Genomic DNA, 14510 nt, shown 5'->3' on the forward strand with positions numbered 1-14510 from the left:
ATGGACTAGACCACTAAAGAGAGGCAGGCTGCCAGAGCAATCCTCCCCACGATCCATGCTCATCCTGTACCTGCGAATAGCTGTCTTCGCCAGGCCGGGGAGCAGACAGACGAGAAGGTCCTCCGAAATTGCCCGCAACCCCGTCCCAATCCGTATCGGGTGGCCAAGGATCATAGTGTTGGGCTGAACTAGGAGCCACAAACTGTGGAGCATCATCATCATCATAGGCAGTCCCTCGTATCGAGGATGACTTGCTTCCACGCCAAAAAGGAATGAGTTCGCAGGTGTTTCAATGAAGGACATAATATTCCCGAACTGCATGTTGAAGGGTGGAAGATGCCTGTGCGTGGATTTTTTTTAACGTTTGGTAGCCATTGCACATCAGCCACCACACGGGCTTGACAGAGCTAGGTCTTAGTCCAGTGGCAAGAATTAACCAAGACGACTGGAGACCACCTCTGCTGCACGGACATATCGCAGTGTGGGCTGGCCCGTGCTGCTCCTGGGACCTCGCCTCTCCTGGGCCCCCATCACGTTGCACCACGATCACTCGCCGCTCCTGCTGTACCTGCCCACGCTCCAATCAGCAACCTGGACCTTGATGTCCAATCCAGTCGCCCTCTTCACAGCCGTCGCCCTCCAGCACACGTTGTATCTTGAAGTGGTATGCTTCTTTGAAGGCCCCAACCTGCTGATGATCCTTGCAGGTTGGGGCTGCCGCACCGAATGCCGGCATACGGAGGCTTCGTTTAAAGGTTAAACGACATCATTGCATCGACATCATGGCCCTGACGGAAATTTGACTGAGGGATGATGACACCTGTGGAGCAGCCTCCTTTAAGTAGTGGAAATAGGGGTTGCAATCTCTCGCACTCCACAAGAGATATGAATGTGATTTTTTTTTGCATCCAGGCTGTAAGCTGCCTGGGTTCACCTGTTTAGCAATGGGCTTGATTGGAATCATGTATCACTGTGGGCTTGCAACAAAAAAGACAAGACAGGGCACGCTGGGAATTGTGGTCTTTCTCCTGCGGGCACGGGGCGAGCACCATCGGGCAGAGACTACATTGCCCGGCAGGCACCGCGCGACGGCCGGATAGTTCCCGGATGGCGCAGCGCGGTCCAGCATGCAGCGCGAGCAAGAAGACAGTCTCTAACCGGCCATTTTGAGGCTGATAGGAGCGGTTTCTGAAGCCTCGCAGAATCCGAGCAGAATCCACGCTCAAGGGGGCCCATCATGCCCGGGAATTTACAGGAAGGCTTCGGTTGCGTCGTGACCAATCGGTTCGACCAACTATTTGACGATGAATCCGACCCGTTCGAGATTTTAAAAGAGGCCGAAATCAAGAAAGACAAGAAGGAGAAAGACAACAAGACGGCCGCGTCCAAACCGCAGCCCAAGAAGGAGTCCCAGAAGGACAGGAAGGTTCCCGTAACAAGCAGCGACATTAAACCAGAGTCCCAAGCTCCAGTGACCTTGAGAAAAGAAGGTATTGGGACCTGTGCCGAGCTGGTCTTGTTACATTAATTGATTGAAGGGGAAGTGTTTAGCGATTGTTTTAATTTTGCAGGTCTCGGGTTGGGCCCCGCTCATGGCAAGTGTCAGCCAACCTCGTGTTGAGGAAGCGGGAGGAACTGCCCCCTTCTCCGCGAGTCTCCACACACGCAGTCGGGCTTCTGTCGCCGGGTGGGCCGTTGAATGCGAGTGTGGATTAGGGGGGGGTCGTCCCTGGGGTCATCCCTGGAAATCCGCGTGCTTTGGGTTCCTCCCGAAACTGTTGCTCTGATGCACAACACGGAGACCAAGAGGCAGATTAACACCCACAACACCTTCTCATGTTTTTGTGGACGAGGACTTCATTTTTTGAAATTATAACCTGGTTAAAGCATTGCAATTTATGCTGTGCTTTCAATTTCCTTCGCCACACTCGTCGTAGAGGAAGCAACAGGCTTGGAAGGTGGCTTAAAGGAGTCATTTACTGGATGAAGCCTCTTCCCTCACACCTCCCAACTTCACGGTGTTTCAAAATCAAGTGTTTTTCCCTCGCAGTAGTTGGTGACCTAACCATTTACTTGCCGTGTGCACTGACGTTATTTTTTAAGCCAGGTGTAATGATTTGTTGGAACAAATATAACTAATTTGAAGGATTAATTTGGGCGTAGTTGGTGTAGGTGAAGTCTGTATGCTTAGTTTGTACATTTAAATAAAAACCTGCGAACAGTTAAAGGTATAAATGTAACTACACGCAAGTTTACAATAAAAGCAGAAACCACGTGGGTGAGGTGTGAAAGTTTGAACAGTTGAATTTATGCAAAACGAACAGTTGGGTGTCGCCCTAAATCTTGCATGTGCTGGTGTACTGCAGGTTGGTTCAAAATATGGTAAAACTTTCCCTTTTGCAGTAGAGACTTCAGCATAATGGCCACCATCTTGTCTCAGCGACCATATTTTCTACTCGAGCATTTAGTGTACTGTGGTTTATCTCGGTGCTTGCTGCAATGTACTTTAGTTTGAATTTAAGTTTCAATGTTGCTGTATCTGAATAATGTACACGTCTCTAGTCGCCTGTTGTCCCACGATAACTCGGGTTTTTATTATACCTGTACTTTTAATTTAATGTGGGTGGAAACCTGACACAATCATCGTGTAAAATCTATTTCCAGTATGATACACAGTGCAGTCTCAAGCTCTCTGTTAATGTGTATATTAAATTGTAGAGATCTCTCTAATGTATGTTGTATGTAGTTATAACTACATAATTTTGATATAGTTGCATTATGCTCTTGTTATAGCTTTAGGTTTTTGTAAGACAACAGGTGCAAAGGATCATACAGTCCTTGTTGCATGGTTTTATAAACTGGTCCTTTTTCAAGCTGAAATAATGGCCAGAAAATAATATAATCTTTGAGTTTGAGCAGTAGTTTTAAACCTTTGAGGATCACTTATCTTGAATTGTAAAAGTCCATGGCTACCTATGAAAACAGCGCTGTCTTGCAGAAAGTGTTTGGGTACAACAACGTAAATAATGTGCAAGTCAGTTGTCAAATACAAAACAAACACAAATCTGGTGAATTCACAGACCCTCTTTGAATCCTTTCACCCAGTGTCCAAAGGTCCTGGCAGTTGTCCCTTGAAGACCAGGTACTTAAGTCTGAAGTTGGATTTCTTACTTGCTGGTTTGTTCCATTTGAATTTGGTGGGCCTGGTGGTTTTGAAATGCCATTCCTTAGCACTGTTGCCTCATTGGTGACTAAGTCCCACACCAGAACCGAGATATGAAACTGGAGATATATGCAGATTCACGGAAGCATTGATTAAAATTTTAAATGTGGCCCCTGAAGTTCCATTGTACCTGTACACATTTTGTGATCACAGAAGACTTAGGACTTCTAAGTGGGTGATGGAAAATGTAATGGACAGACCTCTTAATTTGTAAACCCTGAAAGTTATTGAGTTTCCATTTCAGTTTGTAGTATGTAGTCTGAGCTTGGTTCCTCTAAAGAACTTTTTTTTTAGTGCCTTTTACATTCTTGGATTGACACACAGTGCTTTATAGCCATTGTATTGTTTTTGAAGTGCAGTAACTATTTTGTAGGCAAATGTGGTAACCAATTAGTGCATAACAAGATCCCACAATCAACAGTGAGAGAAATGACCAAATAATCTCATTTGATGGTATTGGCTAAGGAATTAATCCTCTATGCTTTGAATAGCAGCCTGGGATCTTTTGCCTCCATTTGAACAGGTAAGACGGCTTTTATCATCTGCATTGAAAGATGACACTGCTAACAATGCAACACTCCTTCAGTACAGCGCTGAAATGTCAGCTTTGATTATATGGTTATGTTCTGGAGTGGGAATTGCATTGATGGCTTTCTGACTTGGACAAGAATGCCACCACTGAGCCAAGTTGATACGGTTTAATTTCAAGACTTGCCAATAAAAGTCGGAAGTTATGCATGTTGATAATTTGGAACTCTTCTGCAGAAAGGGGCGTGAAACCATTTAGATAACACAAGATTTTTGGCAAATGGAATCTTATGATCTGGCCAGTATTCAATCCTGCAATTTTTATCCCAAATATCCATGAATCCCTGTGACTGCAGATAAATTTGTCCCAAAGCCCGAGAGCAATGGTTCAGCTCATTCAGACATTGGGCATCTCTTAAATTTAACTGTTCACTTCGTACTGCCTCTCTACGACTCGACCATTGTACTGAAACTTAACGACAAATACGCATGTAGAGCATGCCATTTTACAACCATATAGGTGAGTCATCAAATTCATAGAAATATAGAAGATAGAAAGTAGGTGCAGGAATAGGCCATTCAGCCCTTCGAGCCTGATATGATCATGGCTGATCATGCAACTTCAGTACCCCATTCCTGTTTTTTTTCTCCATACCCCTTGATCTCTTTAGCCGTAAGGGCCACATCTAACTACCTTTTGAATATATCTTAACGAACTGGCCTCAACAACTTTCTGGGGTAGAGAATTCCATAGGTTCAAAATTCTGAGTGAACTCAAAGTATGAAAACGTATAATCAATACATTTTTATACTGTTGTAACTAACAGTATAAAATCTGAGCGAATATAACTTAATAGATGTAGAGACTGAAAAATATATTTTTTCAGGAAAAATCCATGCCTGTAGATTTTGCATAAATCTTAATTGCAGCTCATTTATATTTGGGAATTCGTTCCTGGAGCCTTTGCGGATGAGGTAGTATTTATGTTGGAGGTGCAGCTGAAAACAAGTACTTTGGCACATGGCTTTTGTTTATACTGCAACTTTGCCACTGATTTTGAAAGTGACAAATTGCACCTGTAAATGGCCAATTAAATTTGTTGGTGCCCAAACAGTGACACATAGTGGAGTAGGTCTTCCACTGCCCCAGTATTTCTATCTGAGGGATTAGAGATTAGTTCAATCATGGGAGAGATGCTACATCCAACCGATTAGGTAGTGTAATAGGGTTATGGTGCAGTTATTGACATCCACTTACAACTTGTGGTAGTTTGAGAAAATCAATTTCAAATGTCAGTTTAAGGTGTTCCATTTCAGACATTTGAATGTGTTTCCTGAAAAGCAAGCATTTTTTGAGTAGATTGAAGATGAGCAAACAAGGGAATGTAACATGATCCAGTTTTTCTTGTCCAAAATTTATAAATTTGCTTTGTTGCATAGCTTTTGCTGTTTTAAAAAATTAGGGAAGTGCACATGTTCATTTAGTTTGCAAAGTAAGAAAATTCTATTTCTGTGCAAGGTAAAGTGGTTACTTCAGAATCTGTTGAATGTTTATCCTGTGTAGGCTAGAATTGAGTTTACTTAAATATATCAAAATAGATTTGAATTTGCTTCTGAATCTAATTCAGTTGTACATTGCTAACTAGTGGCAAACTTTATTTGTGCTGTGCCCGTGGTAGCATTCCTCCCTGGTTAGAATATTGGTTGATGCCCTACACAAGGACTTGGAGCATAAGGCTAACGCTTCAGTGTATTACTGAGTCGTGCTGCGTTTTTGGAGCAGTCGAAATTGAGACAGTAACCAGAAAAGTAGGAAATTGTCTTAACCAACCATGCCAAATAAGATTATTTGGTCATTTATCTAATTTGCGATTTGTTTGACCAAGCTGTGAGCATATTGCCTGCCATGTTTGCCTCAAAGAGTTGTTACGTCTCAAAAAAAAGTAATCCTGAATAGCCTTTGGGGCATCACTGTGAAAGCCACTATATATATATATGCAAGCTCATTATTTCTTTAGTATTCGTTCACAGGTAAATTAACCCCCATTAGCTTTTCAGTTTAACTTTATTTTGATGCAGTGCAATTCCAAGTTGACAACTGAAGAAAAGGAAAATGGCTAGTTTTGAAGAGGTGGAAACTGTGCAGTAGTTTTTTTTGGAATCAATTTAAAATTGTTTGCTGTCCTGAATTCTGGGTGAGAGTATTTCAAATACCTAACTTTTTTTCTTGGGAATAATGTCTGTCTTGTCATCAGGTGGTATAAATCTTTTTTTGCTATGGCCCGATGTCATAACACATGCCTCTTATCATTTACAAACTTGTATTTTAGGTGTCAGGAGGATTGGCAGAAAGCCTGAGCAGCAGCAATCTCCAGGTGAAGGGAAGCCTGGTGAGAGGAGGCCAGACCGAAGACCACCACCCCGCGAACGACGCTTTGATAGACCTGTGGAAGAAAAAGCTGAGGGGGGCGAATTCTCATCTGAAAAGTATGTGCAAACTGTTCATAAATGGGTCCACTGTGGTCTGTAGAGGGAAATCTAGTACTGCTGCAGGTTGAGCCTTCTACTGGAGTGCTGTCAAATCCATTTAACTGGATATGCTTTTGCATGTCTTGGATGGTTGTTAAGTTCACCTATTGTACATGAATCATTGCAAGTTACCCAACTGAGAAGCACTGAAAATTGTTCAGCTTTTCTACTTGTGCTGTTAAAAAGTACTTAAATATTTATCAAATATATGATCTAATTGACTGAGAAATTAGTTATTGTGCTAATTTGGTTACATTTGCTCCTCAAAAGATGCTAGTTGTTAGATCGTCTACACTTTGAAAAAGTTGACCATGCTATATAGCCAGTTAAGAATAGATGTGAACATGATCTAATGTACACCACTGCAAATTGTAGAGAATGGAGGAAGAGTTCAATTGGGAAATCCCAGCTTAACTCTTTTTTTGTTAGTGGTTAAATTTCATATCAAAATGATTCCTTTTGAGGTTTGCAGTGCTAATCTTTGTGCGGTATTTTTTTTAAAAACAATGATTGATGCACTTGTAACATTTGACTGTTTAAATTTGGCCTTAAACAGAAGAGTTGCATTTAAATTGCAACCAGGTTCTCTGCAAATCAAGGTCACTGAGAATTACCTCTTGTGCTGCTGCAGCCTTATTACTTTAAAAAAAGATGTTTGCTAGCTCCTCTCCATAGCTTTTAGAATTGGAAATCTAAGTACATTGTTTTGTACTTTGCAAAATAAATGTACTCTGTCTGCAGCATGTGAAGCGGGGGTGAGCAAATCCCAGGTTTAATTTGAGAATCCTGTATGCAATAAATTAATGTATTTCTCCTTAAGGCAGTGATTAATGTTTGGGTACAGTTCGATGGGTGTTAGCAGCTCTATAGTACCATGCGATCCTAGGGAGAATTTAAACAACCTTTAAATCTGGGAGGATACCAGCTGCTGTCCTCGCCTAATTTGGCTAAGGCGTGCCAGACTTTGAGTTTTATATCTCTTCGGCTTAGATCAGTTGTGGTACAGTATATAGTTAGATGGTTTGATTAGCACCTCTTAAATAGTGTAGGTTAGAGGTCTCCTTCCAACATCACCCTTTCCTGCATTCCAGCCAGCTAGGTGCTGTGAACTTAATGAAGGTTGTAACCTGATTGTACATGGGGCGGTGTCGGAAAGCAGCCAAACATGCTCAAACTTGTAACAAATTCTGAGTCACTGCTCACTTATATCCGATGGGCATTCAGTCATGATTCTCTGCAGGTACAGTACTTTAATATGAAGAAAGTGACTGACTTACGAGATGGAATCTCTGGATATACCAATGAGAGCAAGGTTAGTTTAATGCATTGGGTTTGGGTGGTTGCTTGTTAGGGAAAACTTCTAAGTGGAATACTTTTTTTTTAAAAAGCAGTATTCCAATCAGATGGTCTATTAGTTAACAGGATTTTTCAATCAATATTTTGGAGAGTGGTAGACATTAAAAATTTAACCAGCATTTGAATGCTAGTGAATAAAACTGCATATGCATGCGAATGTGAAGATCAGCTTTCCCAGGGCATAAGAGAAATTCTGAAACACCAATAAAGCAATTTGGCTCTCCAGTCCTGTTTCACTTTTACCAGTCTCACCTGTAGTACAGTCTCTCTCTCTCAGGCAGTCCCCCAGAGTTGAGGATGACTTGCTTCCAACTAAAATGAGTTCTAAGGTGACTGATGAGACCAATGCGGATCTACAGTCTCTGTCACAGGTGGGGCAGATAGTGGTTGGAGGGACGGGTGGATGGGGTGCTTGATTTGTCGTACGTTCCTTCCGCTTTTTGTGCTTGGCGAAGAGACTCAAGTGTTTGGTGCCTTCTCGGATGAGCGGTCTTGGGACAGAGATTCCCAAGAGTCAGTGGGATGTTGTATTTTTTCCAGAAGGCTTTGAGGGTGTCCTTGAATGTTTTCTTTGCCCTCCTGGGGCTCAGCTTGGAGTAGAGCACTTGTTTCGGGAGTCTAGCATCAGGCATGCAGACAATGTGACCTGCCCACCGGAGCTGGTCGAGCGTGGTCAATGTCTCGATGTTGGCCTGAGAGTGAACGCCGACGTTGGTGCGCCTGTCCTGTCGATGAATTTGCAGGATTTTGCAGAGGCAATGTTGGTACTTTTCCAGTGCTTTGAGGTACCTACTGTACATAGTCCATGTCTCTAAAGTATATAGGAGGGTGGGTATCACTGCTGCTCTGTAGACCATGAGCTTGGTGGCTGGTCTTTGAACACTCTTCCTCAGGTGGCCGAAGGCTGCACCGGCACACTGAAAGTGGTGTTGAACTTGGTCATCGATGTCTGCCCTTGCTGGTAGTTGACTCCCAAGGTATGGGAAGTGATCCACATTGTCCAAGATCTCATCGTGGATCTTGATAACCAGGGAGCAGTACTGTGGCAGGGACAGGTTGGTAGAGGACCTTTGTCTTACTGATGTTTAATGTGAGGTCCAGACTCTTGTACGCTTCAGTGAAGGTGTCAATGATGGTTTGGAGTTCGTACTCCCAAGTGTGCACAAGTGCAAGCGTCATCTGCATATTGAAATTCCATGACAGAGGTTGGAGCAACCTTGGATCTGGACTGGAGGCGTCGGAGGTTGAACAATTTTCTGCTTGTCCTGTAGATTAACTCGACTCCAGCAGGGAGTTTGATAAAGGGTGAAATGAAGCATTGCAGCGAGGAAGATTGAGAAGAGCATTGGTGCGATGGCAGTCATGCTTGACCCCGGTCTGCACTTGTATTGGGTCTGTGGTGGATCTGTTGGTAAGAATCGCGGCTTGCATGTCATTGTGAAGAAGGCGGAGGATGGTGATGAATTTTTGAGGACAGACGAATTTGAGGACACTCCATAATCCCTCGCGGTCGAAGGCCTTTGTGAGGTCAAAGAAAGCCATGTGCAGAGGTTGATATAGTACTGTAATAACCTTACCAAGGCCCTACTTTAAGATATAAGCCTGGTGTGGTGATGTACTAATGTCCCAGCAGTTTACAGACGGTTGAAAAGTATGATAGTGACTCCAAAAATACTGGGCTTGAACTTTTCTTGTTTTGAGCTTAGCTGATTCAAGCAAAGCTCTAGGCAAGAGTAGCAAAAGCTTGTTTTCATAACACCGATTCAATGAGTTGAGAACCTGCTTTATAGCCGTGGCATTTCTCAAATTGCAGCATGTGGATATAACCATGCAAATTTCCTGACTTGTAATACTTCAAAATTGGCTGACATTACTGTGCACCTTTCTACTTCAGATTATTTAATTCTTGCTGTTCTTTAAACTTGCAATTTGTATTTTTTGGTGTATTTAATTTTTGCCTAGCCATCAGTATCTTTTGTAAGAATTGTTGATGCAGCATCTGTCTTAACCTGCTTCCAAGAGAAGAATATTACAAAAAGGATGGATATAATAGCACTGCAGAAAGATTTACAAGGATGGTACCAGAACTGAGAGGTGCAGCTATCTGGAAAGATTGAACAGGCTGGGGCTCTTTTCTCTAGAAAAGAGATGACTGGGAAATGGTCCGATAAGAGTTCTTTAAAATTATAAATGGTTTTGATAGATTAAACGTAAAGAAGCTATTTCCACTTGTGGGGAATCTTAAATTAGGGGCCGTAAATAAAATAATTGTCAATAAATCTGATAAGGAATTCAGGAAAACCTCTCTACTTGGAGAATGGTGATAATGTGGAACTCACTACCACATGGAATGGTTGAGTGAGGCAAATAGCATAGATGCTGTTAAGGGGACACTAGATAAGTACATGAAGGAGAAAGGAATAAGAGGATATGTTGATGTCATGAGATGTATAAATGTGGGAGAAGACTTGTGTTAAGCATAAACACTGGCATAGACCTGTTGGACTGAATGACTTATTTCGGTCCTGTAAAATTCTATAAGAACCCTTTTGCCCAAACTCTGCTTTCCCATTTACAGATACAAACTTCAAAGATCATTGCAGGAGGAGTACTCAAATCTCAATAGCCTCGCTGGAGTCCACTGTACATGTCTTCAAGACTAAACATTTTGGTTAGTTTGAGGATTGAAAGTACGGATGTTTTATATGCAAGTCATCCGAGAGTGTATGCCCCAGCTGCTGGCTTGTCGTGCACCTCCATCCAATTCGTCTCAAGCCACTGGCCTCCCGCTCACTGTCTGTTGCACAGCAGTGGCATTGCATGGAACACTCTCTAGTTGAATTGAAATAAAATGAGCCACAGGGATTTTGAGTCAGTGTTTTGCTTGTCCTGGATTTTCTGCCCCAGATTGTTTTTGGCTGAAGATGGGCATCTTGTATATGGATTGCCTTGTGCTCAAATCCAGCAAGTTCCACAAAACGCAAGGAATTTACATCCAGGTATGACAGATGATGGTATTAAGTGTAGATCTTGGAAGAATTGCACTTTTTGAGCACCCCGCTTAATGAAATAAATAAAATTAGTTTTATTGTATGCTTGATGAAAAATATTTGCTTTAGGCCCAAGGCTAGTAATTACTGTAGATTTGAGTTTCAGGCCAGTCATTTAATGAAAGTAGTGGGGCTGATTTATACCTAAATATAGTCTATCCTATTCCTGCTTCAAGATCCTTTTCACTCTGGGGCAGTGTTGCTGGTCAGATTCATCTGGGAAATGTGCTGTTCTAACCAGCTGAATGATTTACTAATCATTGAGGTGAAGGTGGATGCCCTCAGTACGATATGGCTTTGCATGACATCTGTTCCTATTAATTCATTTCGGTATCTGGGGGTCCTGGTGGATGTCGTATTTGAGCCCCGATGCATTCTGAGGACTACATGAAGAATGGGTGAATGTGATTTAGTCTTCAGTCACAACAGAGTCCCCATGTAAGTTAAGCTTGTGACATGCAAGAGAGGTCCAAACATTGTTCCTTTTGTAGTTCAGAACTGAACATGCAATGGAGTGGCTTCCTATGGTCTAAGGTTAAGAACTAATCTAAACTCTTACTTGCTGAAAAGAGGAGCAGTTGCTGAGGTGGAGGGCTTTGTCTACATTGACCCTTGCTGAATAGCCTGGCAGATGAATAATTTTTTAAAACTATAAATACTGGAAATTTGGAACAAATGAAATGTTCCCGGTAGACAGTAGATCAATCAGCATCTGTGAAAAGAACAGCTTTGGGACGTGCCCTTCAGAACAATTTGTGGCAGCTGTGGTAGACAAGCCATTTTGCTAAAGCCCCTCATGAGGATGTGATTTAAGTAGCTGGTAATGAGTAAACTTGGCATGCTGCATTGGATTTGGTTATCAAGAACATTAATGTGGCTGGCACAAGATCTGCCTTTTAGGTTTTTTCATGATTTTGTAAACAGGTATCCATCATCAAGCTGCTAAAGAAACTCTTGCGACTGAGACCACAACTGTTGGAAGGTGTTACCTGGAGGACAGGAGATGTTTATGTACCCTGGTCTTATTGCCTGCTAGTTTTACATATGGAGACTGAGGAGATGTGGAGCCTTCTCAATAGTACCTCAGTGTGGCAGGAATTCAGACTTGGTAATGCTAGTATGAGATCTGTTCTGTTTTAGACTTTGACCTGCAGCAAATTTCAACACCATTGATCTTCAGTACCTTATAGTAGCAAATTACTTTGTTTACATGGCTTCAGCTGCAGTCAGCAGACTACTCTAGTAACCGTAACCTGCAGTATAAAATTAGCTCTGATCATGTGAACATTACTGTAAATATTGTGCTTGATGATGTCTGTTTAGAAACATTTGGTTGCTGCGCTAAGTACAATGTATCCTGTGGTCTTCATAGATTAGGTTTAAATCTGAAACTACCCTCTGGTGTGTCTTGACACTTTTTATATTGAGGCTTTAGTCAATACTGTAGGTTATATACTTTTGAAAGTGTAGTGTACAGCAAGGAGTTTTTGTCTAAATTACAATGTAAGAAAGAGACTTTTATAGCACCTTTCACGACCACCAGATGGCTCAAAGCGCTTTACAGCCAAGTAGGAATACTTTTAGTAGAATGAGTCGATGTTTTGTCATTCTCAAAAAAAATAATGGAGCCGTATAACCAGTCCTCCATAAATTAAATGACATGATGGAAAATCCTCTGAAATTTCTGCACCGTTGTACAATTAGACTGGCTGAGTACTCAAACCAAAATTTAGAAAGTAGTTTGCACAGTTCTTGGAGACGAGACTATGTCTTCACACCATGAGGACAGCCTTGTGTAATATGACACTACCACAATGTGCAGTTTTATGAAAATGAGGAGACTTCGGGTTTTTTTTATTTGTTGGCATATAGGCCACACTCGCAAGACTGCATTTATTGTCCATTGCTAGTTGTCCTGAGCAGTTTGTGGGACTTGGAAGTATTGTAATCCTGATGATGATGTGGCCCCACAAATTGTGTTTGGGTAAGGAGTTTTACTGTAACTCAATAACTATGGAAGACTAACGATATGTCCCAAGTCAGGATGGTTTGTGATATGGAGGCGATGGTGCCCCCATAACATTGCTCCTTTTGTCCTCTGGTAGCGGTGATGGGGAAGGAGGTGCTGTTGAAGTACTGAGAGTTGCTGCAGTCGTTGGCAAAGGCTGGCATATTGAGTGGTGGATTCACTATTGAATTGTGGCTTACTGCGTTCTATGTATTTTTGCATTTATTCTTGGTCATTAGATGTTCCATACTTTTTCTTTCAGCAGGTCAGTTAACTTATGAAAGAATAGTTAGTATTCTATAGACTGACCCGATATCCTACTGATTATAATATTGGACTAGCAACTTGGAGGGCATGCATTCAAATGGCAAGTTGTGAAACTGAATTCAACAAATCTGGTGAATTGTGGGTTCGCACCAGAAAACTAACCATGAAGGCTTCTAGATTGTTGTAAAAACCCAACTGGTTCAATAGTGGTCTTCATGAAAGGGAGCCTGTCAAGCCTACCAAATTTGGCCGACTTGTGGCATGAGTTCTATCTTAGAAGTAGCAATCCACCCAGTTGGAAATGACCTATCTAACAATCCAGGCACCGCATCCTATCCGAACTATAATCATAAGACTATAATAGTCAGCGCATCAAGATCCTTGCCAGCATTTGGGACTGGTGCCCAAGTTGGAAGAGCTGTCTCTCGGACTAGTCAAGCAACGCCCTGACTGCTGTGGTCACCGCATAAGCATCTGTAAGCCAACATCCGAGACTCAAGTCACAATCTCTGGGTATGTTCCACTGGCAGCATTGACCCACCAAAAGTGAGGGCACAATGACAACTGGCATCTACCTGATATGGTAATTTGGCCTATCCACAAAAAGAGGATACATAATCAATTACCACCCAATCGGCCTCCTTTCAATCATCGGTAAAGTGATGGAAAGAGCCATCGATGGTGACACCTCAACAATAACCTGCTTAACACTCGGTTCAGGTTCCGCTACAGCATTCGGCTCCAGAACTCATCAAGCCTTGTTGCAGACATGGACGCATGAGCTGAACACCAGCGGAGAGGTGAGAGTAGCGGCCCACAACATCCAGAACGTATTTGACCAAGGAGCCTTGGAAGTTGATGGGGATTCAGAGGGAGTGGTTGGAGTCACATATCATGCAAAGGAAGATAATTGACATCCAACAACAACAATCATCACTGCAGGAGCTTCTTGGGGAAGCAGACTCTGACTAGTCATCTTCAGCTGCTTACATCAATGACCTTGCCTTTGCCGGGTGGTCAGGGAAAAGGGGCTGTTTGATGATTCCACAGTTCACAACTCCTCCAATAATGAAGCAGCACATACCGGCCCACAGCAGAATCTGGATAGCATCAGGTGACATCTTGCATCAGAAATAGTAAGGCGATCTGTGTTTTGGATAAGGAAGTAAATTTAGAATCCTACATCAAGGTTAAGCAAATAATTAAATGTTCCACTAATTTGCAATTCTATTAGCATGATAATGAGATGTCTTTATACAAGTGAATATGCTTAATGTCGCTGGTGGGAGGAAGGCCCAAATGTTGCCGGTGGAGTGAAGGTCCGAAGGGGGAGGGAAGGCTTGTGTGTGAGGGCAAGGAGTGAAGGTAGGGGCCCAAACCTGTGGTTGGAGCTGGTCGGAGGCTCACCGCCATTGAGATCTCTAGGGATCGGTTGGAGCAACTGAGTCGGCCAGAGGGGAGCGAGAAGCGAGGCCGCCTCCAGTGCGCCAGCGCAGCCTTTGATCACCTGAGGAAGAGAGTTTTCGAAGATCAGGCCCTCAAATCTAGC

At 42.6% G+C, this 14510-nt stretch overlaps 1 protein-coding gene across 4 annotated transcripts in view; it reads left to right on the top strand.

Annotated features, from left to right (window-relative positions):
* Positions 1–1134: 1134 nt before the first annotated feature.
* The window catches only part of LOC139268609 (SERPINE1 mRNA-binding protein 1-like), a 52249-nt gene continuing 38873 nt past the window's right edge, over positions 1135–14510 (top strand). For 3 of the 4 annotated variants that reach the window (XM_070887001.1, XM_070887003.1, XM_070887002.1), the window contains exons 1-2: positions 1136–1490; positions 6082–6238. In XM_070887001.1, coding sequence (XP_070743102.1) covers positions 1238–1490; positions 6082–6238 — 410 coding nt within the window. In that variant the 5' untranslated portion in view covers positions 1136–1237. Of the gene's footprint in view, positions 1491–6081; positions 6239–14510 lie in introns of all 4 variants that reach the window. The other variant, XM_070887004.1, reaches the window with a different exon arrangement.

This window comes from Pristiophorus japonicus, chromosome 8 (genome assembly GCF_044704955.1).
Source record: "Pristiophorus japonicus isolate sPriJap1 chromosome 8, sPriJap1.hap1, whole genome shotgun sequence".
In the NCBI taxonomy this organism is placed as follows: domain Eukaryota; kingdom Metazoa; phylum Chordata; class Chondrichthyes; family Pristiophoridae; genus Pristiophorus; species Pristiophorus japonicus.